The sequence below is a fragment of the Hippocampus zosterae genome, chromosome 14 (genome assembly GCF_025434085.1).
Source record: "Hippocampus zosterae strain Florida chromosome 14, ASM2543408v3, whole genome shotgun sequence".
NCBI lineage: Eukaryota > Metazoa > Chordata > Actinopteri > Syngnathiformes > Syngnathidae > Hippocampus > Hippocampus zosterae.
In genome coordinates, this window is record NC_067464.1 from 512,164 (window position 1) to 532,490 (window position 20,327).

General features: G+C 53.2%; 2 protein-coding genes and 1 long non-coding RNA gene across 3 annotated transcripts; 1 reads left to right on the top strand and 2 right to left on the bottom strand.

The window, feature by feature from the left end:
* The first annotated feature begins 3,209 nt into the window (after positions 1-3,209).
* Positions 3,210-4,357, top strand: foxa1 (forkhead box A1). The gene has a single exon (XM_052085278.1). It carries the CDS (start codon positions 3,238-3,240, stop codon positions 4,300-4,302), a length of 1,065 nt encoding a protein of 354 aa, XP_051941238.1. The 5' UTR covers positions 3,210-3,237; the 3' UTR covers positions 4,303-4,357.
* Positions 4,358-7,379: 3,022 nt separating this feature from the next.
* On the bottom strand, positions 7,380-20,194 carry mipol1 (mirror-image polydactyly 1). Its single transcript, XM_052086149.1, has 15 exons — positions 19,979-20,194; positions 19,167-19,250; positions 18,262-18,318; positions 17,340-17,416; positions 15,326-15,412; positions 15,056-15,260; positions 13,762-13,867; positions 13,416-13,515; positions 13,203-13,329; positions 11,404-11,446; positions 11,141-11,311; positions 9,464-9,517; positions 8,535-8,650; positions 8,302-8,466; positions 7,380-7,525 (listed from the first exon to the last, which is right to left on the bottom strand). Exons 2-15 carry the CDS (start codon positions 19,217-19,219, stop codon positions 7,459-7,461), a joined length of 1,428 nt encoding a protein of 475 aa, XP_051942109.1. The 5' UTR covers positions 19,220-19,250; positions 19,979-20,194; the 3' UTR covers positions 7,380-7,458.
* On the bottom strand, positions 14,231-15,049 carry LOC127614774 (uncharacterized). The gene is made up of 2 exons (XR_007966693.1): positions 14,689-15,049; positions 14,231-14,656 (listed from the first exon to the last, which is right to left on the bottom strand). It is a non-coding gene; the product is annotated as an uncharacterized LOC127614774 (long non-coding RNA).
* Positions 20,195-20,327: the final 133 nt, after the last annotated feature.

Sequence of the window (20,327 nt, forward strand, 5' to 3'; positions counted from 1 at the left end):
TAATGAAAAAAATAGGTTGAAATACGTTTATCGCGGATTCAGTGCATCGCGGATTTTTTTCAAACAATTTTTTTACATATACCTGTACATGGAGTACAGTCTCGCGGCCCGTTTGCGGACTTAAGATTTACCCGTTTATGTTAATTGGACGCTACTTCGCGGATTTTCGTTTATCGCGGGTGGTTTGGGTCCCCATCGATAAACGAGGGATTACTGTAGTCATTTTCAAAATCTATACTTTTTATTTGAAGGGGTGAAACAAAAACAAAAAAAACCTCGTTGCATTTGAAAGAGAATTAAATCCTGCTTTGCATTTATTTTCTTGACACCAACATTGAGATTGTTCATGAAATTGTTTTGTGCATTTTGGGTCTGATTGAATGTTGTCATGATGAATACAAATACTGTCGTCGACAAACGATGTTGAAATTGTTCTTGGGCGGGGCGTCGCTGAAATATATACTTTTTATTTTTAATGTTTTGAACACGCCGTCCATTTGCCACGACGTTTAAGCACAATATAATAATGACATTTTACAATAAAACACCTCTAAATGTTGAACGAAGGATGAAGTGTATTTTTTTTATTTTTTTGAAATCACAATTTATGATGAGGATGATGATGATGATGGATGGCACGGAGGTGGCGAGGAGGAAGAGGAGGGCCGGACCTTCATCTTCATCAGGCGGAGTTTCTCTTCTTCATTTTCTTCTTCTTGTTCTCGTCACCTTACTGACTCGGAGTCCTCCCGTCAGCCCCAGGACCAGCAGCAGCAGACCAGGACCAGGACCAGGAGAACCGGGACCGGCAGAGTGCAGGAGGTGACTCTCCTCCTCCTCGTCTTCGTCGTCGTCGTCACGCGTGTTGGTGTTTCGGAGCGAAGGAGATGCTGGGCTCGGTGAAGATGGAAGGTCAGGAGGCTGCGGACTGGACTTGCTTCTACGGCGACGAGGTGAGCGCACGCCGTTTTCTTTTCCCGCGCAAATTGACGGCACCGCACAGAATTCATCACGCCAAAATTGGACACGAGCTCGTTCACGACGGGGAAAAGTTTTTCAACTCCGCGCGCAGTTCGAATTTCACACACGCAAAATGATTTGCTAGCGTTTCTTTCAGATTTGTTAAAAATCGTTGTTTTTTTTTTAACTTTCGTTTTCCTTTTCATCAAGCGCACCGCTTATTCGTTCCGATCACTAATTGTCGTTGTTTTTCAATAATTTTTTTTTTAAAAAGCGTGTGGCTTCAGAGGCAAATGTGAAATGCACGAAAATGGACCGCGAAGCCATCGCATCGTTTCATTTATTTTGACAATATTCGGAAGATTAAAAGAGACTCGAGTCGTGCGGCAGCAGATTCGTCAAATCGTGCACTTCAACCTTTGCCACTTTGTTGGCCGTAAATCCCGTTGACGACTTTTAGTTTATTCAATGACCAAAAAAAGTATTAAAATGCCGAAAAAATAGACTGAAAAAAAGCACACACACACACACACGACCGAACGCGCTCGTAATCATTTCCAAGTCCAACGACGTCAATTCAACACGAACGAGAGAAATTGAAGCCGTAAAATGGAGCCGGTCGTTGAAACGGCGGCCAAGCAAGAAAACCACACGCAGCCTTTTTTTTGTCCGTCGCTCTCCTCCGCGAGTGACACAAAACAAAAATCCACTTCTCGCAAAGTCCACTACAATGAATGCAAAACAAAACGATTTAATCCTTGTCATTGTCAAGATTTAATAAGTCACATTCAAACGCTTAGAAAAAAAAATCCAGAAACTTCCGTTAGCAAAACAAAATATTTTTACTCTACTGATTGATATTCAAGGCAACAATAAAAAACCGCTAACCCAAAACGCTGTAATTGCTGATTCATACACAAAAAAAACTCGCACATTTCCAGAAAAAATCCCACGTCCAAAAACGAATAATTAAAAGCACAGTGTCGAAAAAAATCTCTGCGAAACGAAAATGAAAATCACACACGCGCGCACGGACACGGCGAAGCGTGAAAACAACGCAGCAAAAAAGCCTCACACGCTACAACATAAATCGAGTTCACAAAAAAAAAAAAATCCACCATGCCAAAATGGTGTGCAAAATTGCAGCTAATAATAATCATAATAATCATAATAAGCAAGCAAGCACACACACAAAGACGCTCACACACGTGGGAAAAAAAATCAACAATGTTGAAAGAGCAAACAAGATGATGGTTCGAAAAAGATTTTTTTTAAACCCCCTTCTAGGTAAAAAGCAAAATGCTCCGTGCGTCCATGATCTCATCGGCTTCTCCTTTTTTTTTAATTTGGATTTTTTTTAACAAAGTCCAACACGACGCAACAAAATCAACCACTTTATCGGTGGTGTCGGTGTAAAATGACTAAATACAGAAACAAGAGATAATCTGGGTGCTTAAAAAAGGAGCGAGCAGGTGCAAATTCACCACACGGGGGCGCCAAAATAAATGTATCGAAACACGCACGCACACATTAGCAAAAGGTGATGTTCGGCTGAAATTATTGTTCATGATCCTAAATATCACGTCATCAAAAAAAAAAATTCCTACAATGAGAACAGATTTTTTTTTTCCCCCCTTCGGGGGCACGCTCAGCCGGGTGCCGAAAGACTTTTCGCAACGCCAAACGGCGAGCATCGAGACTCAATCGCGCCATCAACGGCAACTCTCAATTAATTGGCTGGCATCCATGCCGAGCAACGCAAAGCCAAGCCGAGAACGGAGGCCTCGTTTGAAAACACAAAGAGGAATGGAGGCCCGACCCCGAATGGCCTGGCTTCCTCGGGCTCAATTGACCTTTGCACGCTATCCCAGTTGAAAATCATTTGCATAACCTACTTAGGAACGTGCCCCAATCCAAGCCGGAAGAAGCAACATCTCCTCATCTTGGCACTTTGACAACCGCGCCAAAGTTTTCAAGGCAACTCTGAGAGCCAAAGCGTAGTTTCCAACCGCGATTTGAAAGCCGAGCGTACGTTGGCTTTTCATCCGGCGTTGGAAAGCCGCAGCCGTCGCGCGTCGAACTTGACGTTCGTTTCTCCACGCGCTCACCGACGCTTTCTAGCTAAATTCTTGCTGCTGGAGGCTGTAAATTTCCCCAGTGTGGGACAAATAAAAGGAGATCTTATCTTATTTATGATCATCGGGGGCAGGAAAGCGGCCGGGCGCCCGACTGACGCGCCACCCGCGCCTACTTCCTGTCGTGCAGGTGTACTCCCCGATGTCGGCGGGCCTGGGGGCCACGGGCTCCGTGTCCGGCTACATGTCGGCCGGCGGCGGGGCGGCCTCCTTCAACGTGGCGTACGGCGGAGCCGGCGTCAGCCCCGCCCCCGTGTCCGGGATGGGCGTGTCCTGTCTGGGCAACGGCATGAGCGGGGGGGCCGCGAGCCCGTGCGGCGGCGGCGGCGTAGGGCAGGCGCCGGGACCGCATCACCCCCACCACCACCACCACCACCACCAGCACCACCACGCATACGGCGGGGTCAGTCCCGGGGCCCAGTACGGCGGCGGGGTGGGCGGGGCCCTGAGCCTGAACCCCAACCGCGGCCGCGACAGCAAGCCGGCGCGGCGCAGCTACCCGCACGCCAAGCCGCCGTACTCGTACATCTCGCTGATCACGATGGCCATCCAGCAGGCGCCGGGCAAGATGCTGACCCTGAGCGAGATCTACCAGTGGATCATGGAGCTGTTCCCCTTCTACCGCAACAACCAGCAGCGCTGGCAGAACTCCATCCGCCACTCGCTGTCCTTCAACGACTGCTTCGTCAAAGTGTCCCGCTCGCCCGACAAACCGGGCAAAGGCTCCTACTGGACGCTGCACCCGGACTCGGGCAACATGTTTGAGAACGGCTGCTACCTGCGCCGCCAGAAGCGCTTCAAGTCCGACAGGAAGGGCCCGGCGGACGGGCCGAAGGAGCGCAACGGGGGCGGGGGCTCGCCCTGCGGCCACGCCCTCAAAGCTCCGCCGCTCGCCGCCGCCGCGTCGTCCCCGCCGCCCTCGTCCGGCCGCCGCTCGCCGCCCGGCCCCAAAGCGGCCGGCCCGCAGCTGCTCTCGTCCCTGTGCCTGCCCCCGCACGGCGTGGAGCTGAAGGCCGACGCCCACTACGCCTTCAACCACCCCTTTTCCATCAACAACCTCATGTCGTCGCCCGAGCAGCACAAACTGGACCTGAGGGCCTACGACGCCCTCCAGTACTCGTCCTACGGCGCCGGGAGGGCCGGCGATCCGCTGGAGGCGCCCTACTACCAGGGGGCCTGCGCCAGAGCGCTGCTCAACACCTCCTAGGGTGGCGGCGGGGGCGGGGGCTGGGGCTGGGGGGGGGCTGCAAACTTTGGGGCTTGACCATCTCAAAAGGACGCCGAGCTACGCTACCTTTTCCCACATTGTGGGCGCATTTCCTGCCTTTTTTCTCCCAGTCGGCCTGCTCCAACGGGGGGGTTCGACACAAAGGGGGGCAGTCCACGTCTTGGCGGCTTGCGGTGACCCAACTGGGCTTGTCACATGGTGAACACTCGCCAAGTTGTTGCAGTTTCACAGATTTCCATGCAAGGGGGGGGGGGGGGGGCTACGGCTGCCACCTTTATTTTTACCAGAGATTTTCTGCCTTTTTTGCTGCCTTTTCCCCACTTATTTCCCCTATCTTACTTCCCTAGATGACCGTGGCATAGGAGAGGAAATTAAAAGAGGGGGATTCGGTGTGTTTTTTTTTGGGGGGGGGGTGGAGTGGTAATAATGAGGCCAAAAGCGCGAAAGGGTGCAGAAATGGTTAAATAAAAATCTGGAAAAAAGGCAAGAAATGGATGGCGCTCGGTCCACCTTTTTTAGTTTTGGAATACGTCTTTTCACAAATTTCACAAATCAAAGGCAGGCAAAAGTTTGGGGGGGGTGAATGGTCAGCGATGACGTTGTGCGCAGTGCGAGAGTGGCGGCCAAACATCCAAAAGGGTCAAAGGTCAATCGGTCTGAGGCAGACGCAACATTTGCCTTGGCCGCCCAAGGGGTCGCGACCTCCGCCGGTGAAAATTTGGCATGGATGGCTAACGTGATGAAGATCCAAAAGTTTGCATGACGGCGACCAAACACCTCCAGCGGTTTGTGTGTCTTTTCTGCATGCTTTAACTTATTCCTTTCCAAATAAAACATCAACGCTTGGACTGGTTGATTTCTGCCGCCGTCGCTCGGAAACCAATCGGCGAGGACAACGTTGTTTGTCGTCGGCGGGGCGCCCGCATTGTACAAAACGCGTCGCCATTCGCTTGGCCAATAAAAGAGGTCGGACCCCCGCGCGGCCCTTTGCGGCTTCTTTGGGAAGAACGTTTGGAATCGTTCGTTCCAGAACATTCCTGGGACTCGTTTCAAATCCAAGGCCTTCAGTGACGTCACATACACGAACACAATACTCGTCAAGCAGTACTTCATTTCAGGAGCACTTAAAACCATCATGTATGCATTCACAATTAAGAGCAGGAAACTAAATGTACAAATATTGTCAGAAAGATTATCAAAATACTCAATAAAATGCCACCCAAATGACGTCGTGTGATCTGAAACTAGTCTGTGTAATAAATTGCGCAATATCGCAGTTTCATAGAAGACGCCCACCAAACAATAACAACACAAACTATTTTTTGAAAATAAAGTGAACGGATTGTTTGCATCTTGAGAATCGGCTACACGACAGCAACTAACTGACGATGTTGAGCAGCTGAGATTGTGCACGAAGGTGACGACAATGCGCCATTACAAATGGCAGGTGAGCTGATTTATTGGATACATTTTTGGATCTTTGTCATTTTATTTCGTTACCATTCAATTAATACCAACGAAATAAAATGACAAGAAGAAATGTAAAATAAAATTCGTTTACTCACCAATGTAGTGCCTGTTCACTGAGCTGTAGATCGACGCGAGTGTCCCCAAACGCACCGTAGCTTGTAAGTTGCCCAGCCGTGCTCTGATGTTTCCTTGCTGCCTTGCTAAAACAACTTCAAAGGGTAAATCCAGTGGAAGGTCCATCTTGAAAATGGTGTGGAAAGTAGTTCCGCAACCAGATCAACGTCTTCTCCTTCGGCCGTTTTGGGTTAAAATGCAGCAACAGCGCCCTCTAGCGGGCGCTCGTCCAATCACCGAACGCGCACGTCCAGTGGCGACGTCACAGCCCTTCTCGCTGGCCCAGGTCCGCAGACTCGTGATTGGCTATTGCAAGCGGACTGTGCACGTTCATTTACATCGGCCCCGAGCAAGTTTAATTTACCTGGCAACACAAGCTAGCTGAAATAGGATTGGTTAAAAACTCTACCATAATAAATAAGTTATTGATCGAGTGGCTTTATTTAAAATAACAAATAATATGATGGAAAGAATACAGAGAATCATTTTGTTTACATATTTATGAAAATAAAATAACATGAATGAAATTGATGTTATTGTGTGAATGTTTAGGCCAGCAGAGAAGGCCTTGCTGGCCCTGAGGGTCCGCCACTGCATCTACGGAACGGCAATGGTGACAAGAACGGTGATAAAGTGCTGCAGACAGAACGCCAATCGACAAGTGTGGCCTGAATAAATGCCCCGAAAGGCAGCATATGGTCCCGGCGGGGGTAGGGGGTAGGGGGGGGACACCCCCATCATCATGCTTTCAGAAAAGGCCGCGTGTACCTTCTGGCCCAAAACTTTGAAGGAGCCGCTGGTGGGTGTGTGTGTGGGGGGGGGGGCAGGGGGGTGTCTTTTGATGGGGATTGGAATTAATGACGTCCAATAAGACGACAATGGCGCCTTTGTGAAGGAGCCCCAAAAGAGCAAAGAGACCCTTTCACAATAAAAGAGAGCCACCAACAACAGCGGCCGGCGACGTCCTCGTGTGCGGCCGCGTGACTCGTTCACGTTAACGTTGGCATGGGCGCCATTTTCTGTCAACCTGACTCGGAAAAAAAAACAATTTTCGACTTGGGGGTGTGATCCCATTTTCAAGACCCTCAGCGAATTTTGAAAGGCAAACCTTCATTTTGCCTTCCCAGCCAATTTTGGACACTGCAGCCATATTGCCTTGGTTCTCAACCTCTTTGCAAGCCTGACCCAGGCGGGCTTGAGACCCTACCTTGGCTTGAGGTGCGCGCACACACACACACACACACATACACACACGCGGGCGTCAGAAGTGGAAGTGAAGAAAGGCGCTCTTTGTGGTGGACAAGCAGATTAGGGCGGCGGCGGGATTATGAGCGCGGGGACACCCAAGTTGAGCGCGAGCCGGCCGGCGTCGCCATGGACACCGCACAATTGGATGGCTGAGGGGCAGGGGGGGGGGGGCAATTTGACTGCGTGCGTGTGTGTGTGTGTTGGGTGGGGGCGAATCAATCCACTTTCTCCAAATGGCGTTTTATTGAGAGCAGAAAAGCGTCGACGTCCCGCCGATGGCGGCAAAAGATGAGGCGGCGGCGTTCAGACGACGGCGCGCAGGCTCCCCGTGCCCACTTTCTTCCTCAGCACTTCCACCAGACGCTCCAACCTGAAAGGCGAGTCGAGCGCGCGTTAGCATCGGGTCAAAGAGCCAACGTGAGGGCGCCTTCAAGCCCAAAGCCCGACCGCAAACGACCCCCCCCCCCCCCCCGGCCTCAAACCCGAACGGGACGCGGCTCGTCGGCGAAGTAGTGCACAACTCGGAAAAAGTTGGAAGACGCGGAAGATTCCATCAGTCGCCCCCCCCCCCCCCCCGCCCCCGCCGCCCCTTTGAGCAAACACTCGTCTCTATTCGGCGAGTCGTCTCCATTCACAGTGGCCCCGCCCCCCCGCTGGCAGCCAAATTACAGTGGAAAGCCCCGATCGGGTTTGAGCCCGGACGACTTAATCTGTTTTCATCACCATCTCATCGCTTCATCTTCAGCCAGATGAGACAGGAAGTGGCGTTGCGCCGCCGTGGATTACTTTGCCGCTGACACGCGGGGGGGTGGGGGGAGGGGGCAGCGAGGGCGCGAATATCAATGAGGTTGCAGGCGCCATCGATGACGTCGTAACTAACTTTGACCTCGGCACGCCAAAAATCAACCTGGGGGGGGGGGGGGGGTCACGCCTAGCATCCGCCTGGGGCTCGCTCGACGCCCTCGGAAATCCATCACGCCGCGGACGAGACTGACGACGACATCGATGATGTCACGCGCGACATCGCAGAGGGATTAGCGCGATTTATTTCTCAGTTTTATCTTTGGTTTGATTTTACTGACGGGATTTTGTCAAGATGTTTTTTTTTTTGGGGGGGGGGGTGCTCGGTGGATGCACGCTTCATACCTGCGGACGTTCTCGCTGGCGTCTCGCTCCGCCTTCCGGCAGCGTCGAAGCTCCGCCTCCACATCCAGCTTGTCCTCGGTCAGCCGCCGGAGCTGAGTCAGGAGCGGCGGAGACCGGGGGGGCTGCCCGTCAGCGGCGGGCGGAGCCTCCGCCGGCCGCTCGGGGCTAAAAGAAAGGCAAGCGTGAGGGGCGGACGGAGCCCGCCAACGCGCGGCGGCCAACGGGCGGCTGACCTGCGCTGGGCCCGCAGGCGTTCGAGCTCCGCCTCCAGACGCTCGAGCTCCGCCTCCAGACGCTTCCTGTCGTCCAGGGCCGTGTCCCGCTCCTGCCGAAGTTTCGTGAGCTCCTCCTGAATGGACGGAGGGACAAACGGGGGAGATGTGATCCTTTCCTGCCTCCTTGGCCCTCGTTTCCTCTTTCCTCGCTCCTCGCCCATTAAGTGGACGGCCGCTGGGTGGCTCACTGCGGCAGCCATGTCACTCAGGACAGGAAGTGGGCCCCCAGCCAGGATGACAGAGACCCCCCGCCCCCCACCTCCCGCCCGAGCTAATGACCCCCGCCCACCCACTCCGACCGTCATGAAGAGGAAGGAAACGGAAGGCAGAGTGTGTGTCTTCTCCTGCAGAGTCAGGCCGGCGTCTTCAAACGACGAGGCGCTCATTAATCGGCGCCGCATGCAAAGGAGGAGGTCACCGGCGCGCCGACCTTTAACGTGATGGCTGAAGGTCGCCCGTCGGCCGTCGGGAGGAGGAGCGAGAAAGCGCGGCCGCAATTCGAAGGGACGAAAGCCATCGGAAATGGACTCAAACCATCCAGCGAAAGCAAATCGGCCCAAAGCGACGAAGGACCATTTGGCGAAAAGCCAGTCGACGGCCGCGGGGGCGAAGGCCTCGGCCGGGAGGGGGCAATTCAAGGAAAGCGGAGATGCATAGGGGGGGGGGGCGAGGGGGGGGGGGCCTCGGCGCTTGGCCGGCTGCTGATCCGACGTCAGCTGTTCAATTAAAAGCGTCTCTGCGCTCTAATCCCCCCCCCCTCCCACCCCACTACTTAGGACCCCCATTAAGAGCTACATTGACAATGACACATCATAGATTGCTGCGGCCGCAAACCAACCAAAGTCTTTTTGTCTTTTGTGCGCGTGTGTGTGTGTGCGTGCACGTACCTTGGCCCCCCCCTGCTCCCTCTCCCGCAGGACTTCCTGTTGCAGGTGTCGACACTGCAGACAAGTGAAAGAGCGACACCGTGTTAGCGCCGCGCCGCCAGACGAGGGCCTCGCAATTTGAGCGGCGGAATGACACCAGGGGGGGGGGGGACTACCCGACCCCCGCCCGCATCTTCCTTGGTTTTTGGGCTTGACTCAAAGTTCAAAGTCGGCTATCTTGCCGGCGGAGCCTCCAAACCCGACACGAGGGTCACCGTCCTCGAGCGGCCATTGTAAACATTTTTTGCCGCATGACTGAATCCAACCCCCCCCCCCCCCCCCGAACAAACGTTTGTTTTACTGTTTTGTTTTTTAACCACAGCGCAAACATTGAAGCGGCGCGTCGTGTTCACGCGGCTTCCGATGCTCATCCGGTTCACCGACGTGGGCCTCGTGCGCTACTGGATTTTACTGCCAGTCCTGATGGGAGGGCTCACGATTGGGGAGGGAGAGTACCAAAAGTTTGACAACCGCCGATTGATGAACTGAGAACTTGAATTGAGGAAAAAAAAAAGGGGGGGGGGCAGGTTATCGTGGTAGTCTGGCAGGGAATGGAACCGGCAACCCGGCAGCAGCTGCACACATTTAATAAGCTTGTAATGACCCGATATGAGCTCAATAAAGGCTGGGGGGGGGGGGACACCCCCTTCGTGCCAACGCCCCCCCCCCCACTCCCCTAGCCTTCCAATATTTCGCACAAGTCCCGGCAGCGGCGTCCAATAATCCCTGAGAGATGAGGAGAGGGAGCGAGGGATGGCGAGGGGGGGTGGTGGGGGTGGGGCTGGGGGGGCCCTCCAGCATGGAGTGTTCTCGCTCTCTTTCTCTCTTGTGCTCCGCCGGGGATTACGCGCGCTTTGAAACATATTTGAGGCGGCGGGGCGGCATTAAGGTGTTACTGTGGAGGGTGGTGTTAACGCCGAGGGGCGGGGGTGTTAAAAGACGGCGCGCCGCCGACACCGGCGGGACTTAGCGGCGCGCTCGGCCCGCAAGGCGGCGGGTTAACGGCGGCGGATGAAGCCGCCGCCGCCGCCGCCGCCGCCGCGTCAACCTGACAACTTTCTGCCGGCCCTTCGCAAACAAAAGCTCGAAAAGGCCACAAAATCGCAACCAAAACAAAAATGATCGGGCCACGGCAGAAAAATTGATTTTTTTTTCCGATATTGAGCGGAAACAATTCCAACGCGCGATTGATCTGATCATTAATTTTTTTAAAATGCTCTTCGTGATTTTGGTGGTCGTCACAAAAAGCACATCACATTGATAAAAGTCGGCCTTCCCTTCTTTTGGGTCTTCGATTATCACGTGCTAGCACGTGCTCCACTTTGAAAAACGATTCGGGAGGGGGTGGGGACGTGGGGGGGGGTCTTTTCCGCGATATTTGTCGGGCCCGAGTTGCGATGGATTGAAGACGCGACTTTGGGTTTCAAAGCGGCGCTTCGCCTTTGTTTGCTGGCGCGCGGCAACCCGAGACGTCTTGTTTTGAGGCCTTCTCGTCTGGAGAGCGCAACGTCGTCCGCGTCACGCCGCGCTTGTTTTATGCAAATATTTGACTGGAAGGAGGCGCGGCGGCGAAAAACACAAACGCGTCGCGGGACGCGCGCGCAAACACACACACACACAAAAAAAAGCCAGGCAGACCTTGGCGTGCGAAGCGTCTCGCTGCTCCATGACGGCCCTCATCTCCTGCGCCGCCACGTCGCCGCGCCGCCGCGAGGACGCGCGCACTCGCTCCACCAGGGCCCGGCCGAAGCGGGCCACCTCCTGCGCCGAGGCCGACGTGCGCACGCGCTCCAGGAGTTCCGCCGCTTCCTGCGGGGGGGGGGGGGGGGGGGGGGGGAGGCTGAGCGCAAGCGCCGCTTCCATGCGTGTGGGGGTGGGGCGAAGAAGGAAAAGTCTCTTACCGAGTCGCCGTCGCCGAGGGCCGACGCTGAGGGCCAGTCGGACCTGCACACACACACACACACACACACACACACACACACGTGAGGACAAACAAGGCAGGTTGAAGGTGACCTGCTTTTTTTTTTCCGTTCCATTTTTGCAAATACGTTTTGCCGAAAGTGAAACCGGCGATTGCTGTGCATGAACACAGCCACTGCCCCCCCCCCCCATCTCCTGCTTTCTGCTGGGCGGTTCTTCTGGTTTCTCGCTAGCACGTCGTCGTTGGCGCTGGCTCTTGCTAGCCTCTTGCTAGCAGCATCTTCCTTTTGGAGCTCAGCTTTGCTTCCCAGAGCTCCGGAATCGTGATGCTGAAAGCTTCTTGCAGGCCGGTCCTCGGCGACCCTCCTTGGTTTGTGGTCGTCACTTTTGGGTTCTGGTACACTTGTGGCGCTGGTTCTTGTAGCTTCTGGCAGGTGCGTGCGTGTGTGTGTGTTTGTGTTCCATCTCCATTCTTGTTGCTTCGTGACAGTTGTTGGAGCTTCTTCTTGGACCTTGATGGGCTTTTTTTTCTTCCCCCTCGTACATTTTCGCCGCTTCGGCCGACGGATGCGAAGGCGCTAAGATTACGATCCGCCGTCCTCCTCCGGGGAAGTTCTTCATTGAGCCCGGCGCTGTTTTGCTGTAATAAACTGTAATAAGATGGCCGACGCGGCGCGGCTCTGCGGGGAACAGCAGGTAATGAAAGACCAGCCGCCTCCAATAAAGCTCCTCTAACACCGCGCTTACGGCTCGGCAGCTCGAATCACGCACGCACGCACGCACGCCCGCCCACGCGCGCACGCACTCAGCCGCCGCCATTACGAGGATCAAGAGCGCGAGCGACAATTAAGTTCTCATTTTGGGAAAAAGTTGACGTGCGTCAAATTGTTCCGCCGCAATTTGACGCAAACACTTTTCACACAATTATCAGAAAATGACCCCCCCCCCCATCCCAACACACACACACACAAGTGCGCTAACAGATACTGTCGACACACGGGCACAGGCGCAGGCACAGGCACAGGCACATAGCCCTGACAGATGGAACATGATCGTCCATATTCGCTCCCTCATAAAAAGGATTGCGGCCGCCATATCAATCACCCCCTCATCCTGGGCTGGGGGGAATTTCTCGTGTATCTTCGGGTGAGTGTGTGTGTGTGTGGGGGGGGGGGCAGGCTTTAATCTCTAATTAGGTTTGCGTGTCTATTTGGCGGCTCCTCGGCTGACGAGAGCTCATTTCACAGCTTATGAACAAGAATTGGCGGCGGTGGCGCGCGCTCGGCGCAAATAAACTATTTGGAATATTCCAGTGGCAAAACCGCTTTCGTTGAAAACCAGAAGCAAAGCCGTCAGCAAAAAAATATATAAAATAAAATATTTACTTGGGAAAACAATTTTAATTTGAAGGGCAGCCGTGTCAGTCACGTGACGCACGTGAGCAAAGTCAAGGCAGACACGCTTCATCTCTAGAACCGAGCTAGCTACACGCGCTTATCGCTATCCCACATTGGACTTTTATTTTGAAAACTTTGAATCCGACAGTCGCCCGGGACCTAAACGCCGTCGTCAAAGAAAGGACGGACACTTGCATCCTGTGCGTGCGCGCTCATGTGTGCCTCCGACGGGGCTTTTTATTTTGAAAGGCATCCACCGGAAACGCGTAGCGCCGTCGTGTGATTGGTCACAACGGACCAAACGGCCCGAGCGTCACGCGAGCGACCGCGCGATATAAATTGGATGGTGAAATAGCAAAAGTGCTTCTGGTGCGCGTGCTTACTCGGCAGCCCGCTGCAGTCTCGCCACGTGGCGCAAGGCCTCATCTCGCTCCTCGTTGGCCAACAGCACTCGCGCCATCATGGCCTCGTCTCGGGTCTTGCGAGCGCTCAACAGCTCGTCCAAGAACGCTGACGGGACCAGCGGGGGCAAATATTCACGGTGAGGACGACCACGTCCGGCCGGGCCGTCGTTTTGGCCGTGGAGCCGCGCTCACCCGAAGGCGCCTCCCAGTCTTGGGCCCGCTTGGCGTCGGCCATCGGCTCCGCCTCCTTCCTCTGTAGCTCCTCCTCCTTCAGGCTCAGCTGCTCCAGCAACTGAAATAAACGTCAGGCGTTCATGTGCAGCGGTTTGCTCAGCTAATGCTAATGGGATGGCCGTTCAGGTGTTTGTTGACGCCGAAGCGGCCGTTTGTGTGTGAAACGTTTGCCCGATAATACTCCTAACGAGTCCGATTCTGTTGTTTCTGGACGCGAGGTCGGGTTTTCACAAACACAGAGTTGGGTTTTGGCGGGCTCAAAATGTTCTCTCTACTCTGCATGTGGCGTGGGGTGACTTCAAACCTTCTTGTTGGCGTCCCTCAGGGCATCCAACTCCCGGAGTAGCAGAGACACCTTCTTGTCGGTGTCCGGAGGCGGGGCTTGACCGTAGGTTGCCGCGTCGCCATGGCTGCCGGGGGACAGGACGGGTTTAGTCAGATGAGTGCACGGACAAGAGAAGACGGCGCCCGTCGGATCCCCGCTAGCGCGCGGTTAGCGCTCAGGCCGCGCGCCGGCGTCCGGCTAGCACGCCGTCAGCGCTCGCGAGACAAGATGGGAGGCGGCGCGGCGGACGAGCGCCGTTCGGCGTCATCGGTAATAGCGGCGGCGAGCGGGTTCTCATCTCGCCTGAAAGGTCAGGCTGCCGCTTCTTGCCGTAATAAAGTGGAGGAATAACATGGCCGCCATGCTAATTGAGTGTTTCTAATATCAAGTGTTTCTAATCTAACTTTGACTTCTCCTATTTTGGGCACGCGGCTCATCAAATCTCCCGTTTAATAGGTCACGGCGACGCCGCAAAGAAGAAAGTTTAATCAAGCGTCTAATAAGCCTGCCGGCAATTTTCAATATGAGCGCCTCGCTCCCGTGATTGTGGTCATGTTATTGTTTGGATTGGGTGGGATCTTTCCCGTCTTGCGTCTCTCTCTCTCTCTCTCCCCTGAACCCCCCACCCCCCCCTTCAGAGACAACATGGACAGATTAGCACACTGTTAGCATCCAGTGTAGCGGTTGACCTGCAAACTGGCGCGCTGTTAGCACCCGATTAGCGCCCTGCCTGGATTTCATTGTGATGGCCCAACAGCTGGCCCCTCGCAGCTGAAGTCAGAGGTCAGCCATCTTGCGTTGCCATCGTGACTGACCCATCTGTTGGGATTTGGCTGAAAACGCCGTTCTCCCTGCGTGTTTTATACCGGGACCCCTCGATGGACTAATGAGAGCCTCTGCGAGAACCACCTTGACTGTTAGCATCAAACATTCAGAGTACATTAGCTCACTACGGCGAATTGTGCCCTCAGAGGATCGGCTTACATTCCGCAGCAATTGTTTCCCCGATGGCGGTTGTGACAACGTGATGCAGACGAAATCTTTTGAGTAGTACTCGGAGAGACGCGATAAGAAGGAAATTTTACGTCACGTTCATACTGACAAAATATGCACGCAGGGCAGTCGAGACAGCTCAAGTTCGGCAACGTAAGATGGCCACCAGCGCCTCGACATCTTGCTCCGGTGAAGACGCGGCATCGTTAGTCCGCTCAAATACATGTCCGCGGTGCCCCGTGAGCGCCCCCGTTAGCGCTTGGCTATTGCGTTGGATAACCTGCTGACAAAGAGCCCTCCCACCGTGGGACCACCAGAACCCCCGCTGGTCTCGGGACCCGACGGAGAGCCTCCAGTGGCCGAAAATTCCGCCTCCATGTCTGTGCCGCCCGCCAACGTTCGGGAGGACGCCGGGTAAGGCGTTCGCCGGTGGGCCGGAGGAGGGGTGGCGCCGGTACGGGGTGCCAGCGGGGGGACCTGCAGGACTGAGACAAAAACAGGAGCGAGATGGACAAAGATTCGCAAAACGTTCCGGTGAAAGGTTTCTTACCCGCAAGGTCGGCGGGTGGCTCGGCGCTGGAGCGCTGAGCGGGCGAAGGAAGCCGCCGCCGCAGTTCTTCGGTCACTTGAGGGTTATCTGACAACATGGAGCAATGGTTGCCCGTCAGAGCTCAGCAACGATGATGTCAAAGGCCTCGATCTGTTGCTGGTCTTTACTCCTGATCAACTTTGCAATCCGGTCGCTGCTTTTGTCTCTGGTCAAAGTCCTCAGTCAGGCCCCAGGCCCTAACCTGGACCAGATTGCCCCTCTGGTCCAGGTCTCGTCTTCGTCCAATTGCTCAGTCTGGCCCTAGTCTCGTCTCGTCTCTTCGCTCAAGGTCCAAAGTTTCACTCCGCTCTGAAGCCGGTTTTGACTTTTGACCCGAGAACCGATTTTTTGCGGTCGTGACTTTGAAGGCGAGCGCCGAGTCGCGGGGGTCGGGGATGGACTTGTGGACTTTGAAGTCACTTTGAAAGTGTATGCGCGGCTCCGTGATTAATGGGAACAGTTTCGTCGGGCCGGCGACGGATGTCTAAATCCTTCTAAATGAGCGTTCACGCTTGGCACTCGCTTTGAAGTCTTGTCAAAGATGGAAAAATGTGCGGAAAAAAGGCGAAACGCAAAGGCCAATCGGGGGCCCAATCTGCGCGAGCCAATGGGGAGCCGGCGGGGGGTGCGGCGCCGCGCCCCCCCCACCCTCCTCCCGGCGTAATAGAAACTAAAGTCCATTAATTTTTTAAGCTTGATTAATAGATTTTGTGCAGCGGCGGAGGCGGCGCGGGAAGTTTGCCGTGTTTTCCAGCTGACTGCATGAATATTAATGACGGTGTGGCGCTGATTAAATAAGCTTCATCGCAAATCCAAGACAATCCAGCTCTGATCTTTCCCGCCGTGCCGCCGCCGCCCGCAATTTCCATACCGACAGGACGGCGAGAACCACGCGCGCAATCAACGCGCGCGAGCGCGCGGCCGCCTCTCGCCCGACACAAACAAACCCCGGCCGGGCGATCGATCGTCAATCGGCTTGACGACGCACCTCAGCATTCGGGCGACGTGAAGTCCAACGCGCACTCAAAGTTTTGACACGACTTGATCGTGACGCTCAAGTCGTGATCGCAAACGGTGCGGCCCGGGCGGGACCTCAAAACCGAGGCGGGAGGTTTGAGGCCTGAAAAACTGATCGTAAGATCGATTATCTACAGTTTGAATATCAACACTGCGCTTCAATAAGAACATTTGAAGAAAGGGTCCTCGAATAATGATTCAAATACAATATCAAATTTTTTTTTTTGATAAATGATTTTTTTAAGCCATTTGCCACACTTTAGATTGGTCCTTAAAATTTTTTTTTTCTGAAATAAAAATAATATACTCACACGATTGGTCATATCTCTTAGAAGACATACCACCAAGTACACTTTGTACACGAGACTGGTCGCGCAAGCGCGCACACACACACACACACGCACACGCACACAGAAACAATTCAGCGCAAGCAGACAGATACGAGGCAGCCTTCTCTACAACACAACAAATACAAGTGTGTGTGTGTGTATGTGCGGGGGTGGGGGGGCGTCGGGGTGGACCACCCAGCCTGCAGATTAAAAGCTTCACATGACCCCCCCCCCAATTCACTCGCAGCCTTTTCATTACATTTATCTACTGTGTGTGTGTGTGTGGGGGGGGGGGGGCGAGTGCTTTTATCAATATGTGTGGTGATTGACAAGCCACATGCTGGATGTATTTGGATGGATGGACTTAATAGCAGATCAGGTTAGTGGACTCAAGGACAGCGTGTGTGTGTGTTTGTGTGTCAGTGTCTCTGTGTACTGTACACACACACACACACACACACACACTCACACACACACACACACACTAGCGGATAGATCAATCTCTGTCTGAGTACCGGTCGTCTTCTTTTCTGTGGTGTTGCTGGTGTAAAGAGACAGAGCGCCCCTCAGTGGACAAACTCACACACTCCAACTCCGAAGCCACACGCATCTGTCGTGTCGTTGTGTACCTGTGTATATGTCCACCAGAGAGTCGCTGAGTTCCGTGCCCGGTGTCCATGTTGAGTGTTCGGAACTCTGTGGGACTCTGGAGAGAGAGAGAGAAAAAAAATGCTAAGAGCAACCTGGCGTTGAGGCGTGAGGATATCAGTTTGCGAAGCGGACACGTTTTAGGCCCGTCGGGGACTCGCACCCGGACCCACTGACACGCTGATTTTAAGTCGTGATTATTGCTTTAGGATTAAAATAAACTTGAAAATGGAGTGGTGTCCAAACTATGCCCGCTGTCCATTTTCTAGAGGACCTCATATATGTGTGCGCGCACACACACACACACACTCACACACACACGCGCGCACGGCTAAGCCATTCGTGCCTCGGTCACATCTCGCCGCTGGCTGAACGAGTGACAAATGACGATGGCGGAAACGTCTTACTGGCGCAGCAGCTGCATCTTCTTTTTGGCTTTCTGCACCGCCAGCCGAACGTCCGCCGCTTTAACCCGAGACGCCATGGCCAATGACGGCCATTGCCGTGGCAACACACGCGCCGTTACGCACTGGCTGAAATATTGATGAGCTCGGCGGATCTGCTGTCAACAATTTTGAGGTGGCGGAAAACATGAAAGACGCACGGAGCGGAGCAATTTATCTTCACGTGTTTATTTGTGAATTCATTCGTTGTTTTTCGATGATTGGTCGCTCTGTTGGTCGTCCAGCAGTTTGTCGAGCAACTTTACGTCCACGCGGTGCTTCATGACAAGGCGACCGTTCAGGTGGAAGACGGGAATGTCCCACTTGTACTTGTCTCGCCACGCTCGGTTCTCCGGACGACTGATGTCGACCTGCCGCAGGACAAACTGACGTGCGCGCGGGCGACAAACATCAGTGCCCGGCCGCTCATCCGTCCATTCGGTTATTTGCGACCACTCACTTTGTGTTTGAGTGGCTGCAGTGCTTCTTTGGCTTCATCGCACAGAGGACACGGATCCTAAAAACAAAATAGCCAAGTTAGCTTACTGGCATTGGCGTTCTCGACTGTTGAATTTAGCAACACGAGCAAGCTACCGAGTTAAAATTCCAAATAAAGCCGCCATGGTTTGTTTTCACTCACGACAGACGGGCAACATACTGCACTCCCAAAATAAACTGTTAACATTAACGTGCTCCTGCTGTCACATGAGCAAACATTAGCATTAGCATTAGCGCGTGTCTTATACGCTACCTTGATGAACAAAGTAAAAACTAAAAAGAGAAGCCGTTAGCATTAGCACGTGAGCGTTGGCAGAATACAAGCTTAGCATTAGCGATCCATTCACATTAGCATGCGTCTTACAGGGTGTGTGTGCTCCGGCCACTCCAGTTTTGGTGGAGTTGAACGACAAATTTGAACTCAGAGAATATTATCTCAGAATCGTGACCTACACAGGATGGGCTTTCCTGTCATTTCATTGTTGACGGTTCTGACTACTGAATGCAGTGGAATCTTGGAGTAGCACTCAGAGACACACCTTATAAGAGAAAATTGAAAATTACATTTCTCCAGATGCACGTTTCTCCCAACTGTATGCCATGCAGTATATGTATTTTCACCATAGAGACAGAAAATAACGTGAAAACGACGCGGAAGAATCAATGTATTCAAATTAATTCGCGAGCGGCTACGTTAAATGCCCGCCCGGTGGCTTCCCTTCTCCCGATGGCGAAAAAAAGCGGCATTGTTGGGCCATTTCCATTTGGCTCTGTGCCTTATGGATGGAAACAATAGTGGGATGGAGCGTTAACACGGTCAAGGGTAAGGGTTGGGGTTGGGTATGTTAGCATTAGCATGCACGTTACCTTGGTGTACAGTGTGAGAACGGGCAAGTTGTTGCGACAGTAGCGCCTGACATGTGACACCCGTCGCAGCACAAGAGTTAGCATCTGGGAAGAGAAACAAAACGAAATAGTTGCTAACCTGTCTGGGTCACATGATCTTCAGCCACGCTGTCTGGGTCACATGATCTTCAGCCACAGTGGCCGGCCAATCGCAGAACAGGAGAGCTCAAATCAACCAAGACCACCTCCCGCTGATGACGTCGAAGGAGCAACAAGTCTCCCAGCGCACATAGTGGCACGGTGTTCTTGAGAAAGTTTAATATGTGGTACCAGTATATATTTCTTTACGTTCACTTTCATTGTTTTATACAAACCAGTGCTTTTTTTCCTCTCTCAAAAACTAAACAAAACATTGATGTTTTAAGGCAGACATGCCTCCGGGATTTTTTTTCTCACCCCGGACTAAATTGGGGCTTGATTGAGGAAAAAAAATCTGAAATACATTATAGAATATTAAATAAAATACGGGTGGGGTTGAACTGCGACTACACAAGTTTCTATCGGGGTTCGAGCACCCACTGGCACCGGTGTCGCGCCATCACAACATGGCGGAAACGTCACGGAGGACCCGGATGTTGGGTTTCCTCCTTTAGTTGGTGGGCGTCACGTCTGATTTGAAAATGAGCAACTTTTCACCGAGTCTCCTAACATAGTCACACTACGTCAGTTGAGCTCAAAGAAACAAAATCTATCATGCAAAATGGTGCAACCTCGCGTGTCACCTGTCCTTGTTAGCCCGTTAGCTCACGTACAAAGTGTCGAAGTTAACTCACCGAGAAAAGTGGCGACGAGCGAGACGATTCGTCACGCTTTTTGCCCTCAATCCTACAAATGCAAGCTTGTTGATTTTGCGGGGAACCACAAGCGAGAAAAGTTTACAGGCAATCCTCGCGTCCTTCCTTTTCAATTCCTGTTTAGCTTGTTCCTTTGCAGCTGCTGTTGCTTCGCCTTCAGTTTTTTTTTTTGGCTAGCTTCAAATGCAAGACCGCCACCTGCCGGACTGGAGTGAGTTAACATTCAATTTGCAATTCTGAAATGTTCCATGACTTCTAATTGTGCGTTTCCGTTTTTAGTTGCCATAGATAAAGATTAAAATATATATATATGACGTTTAATTCAATG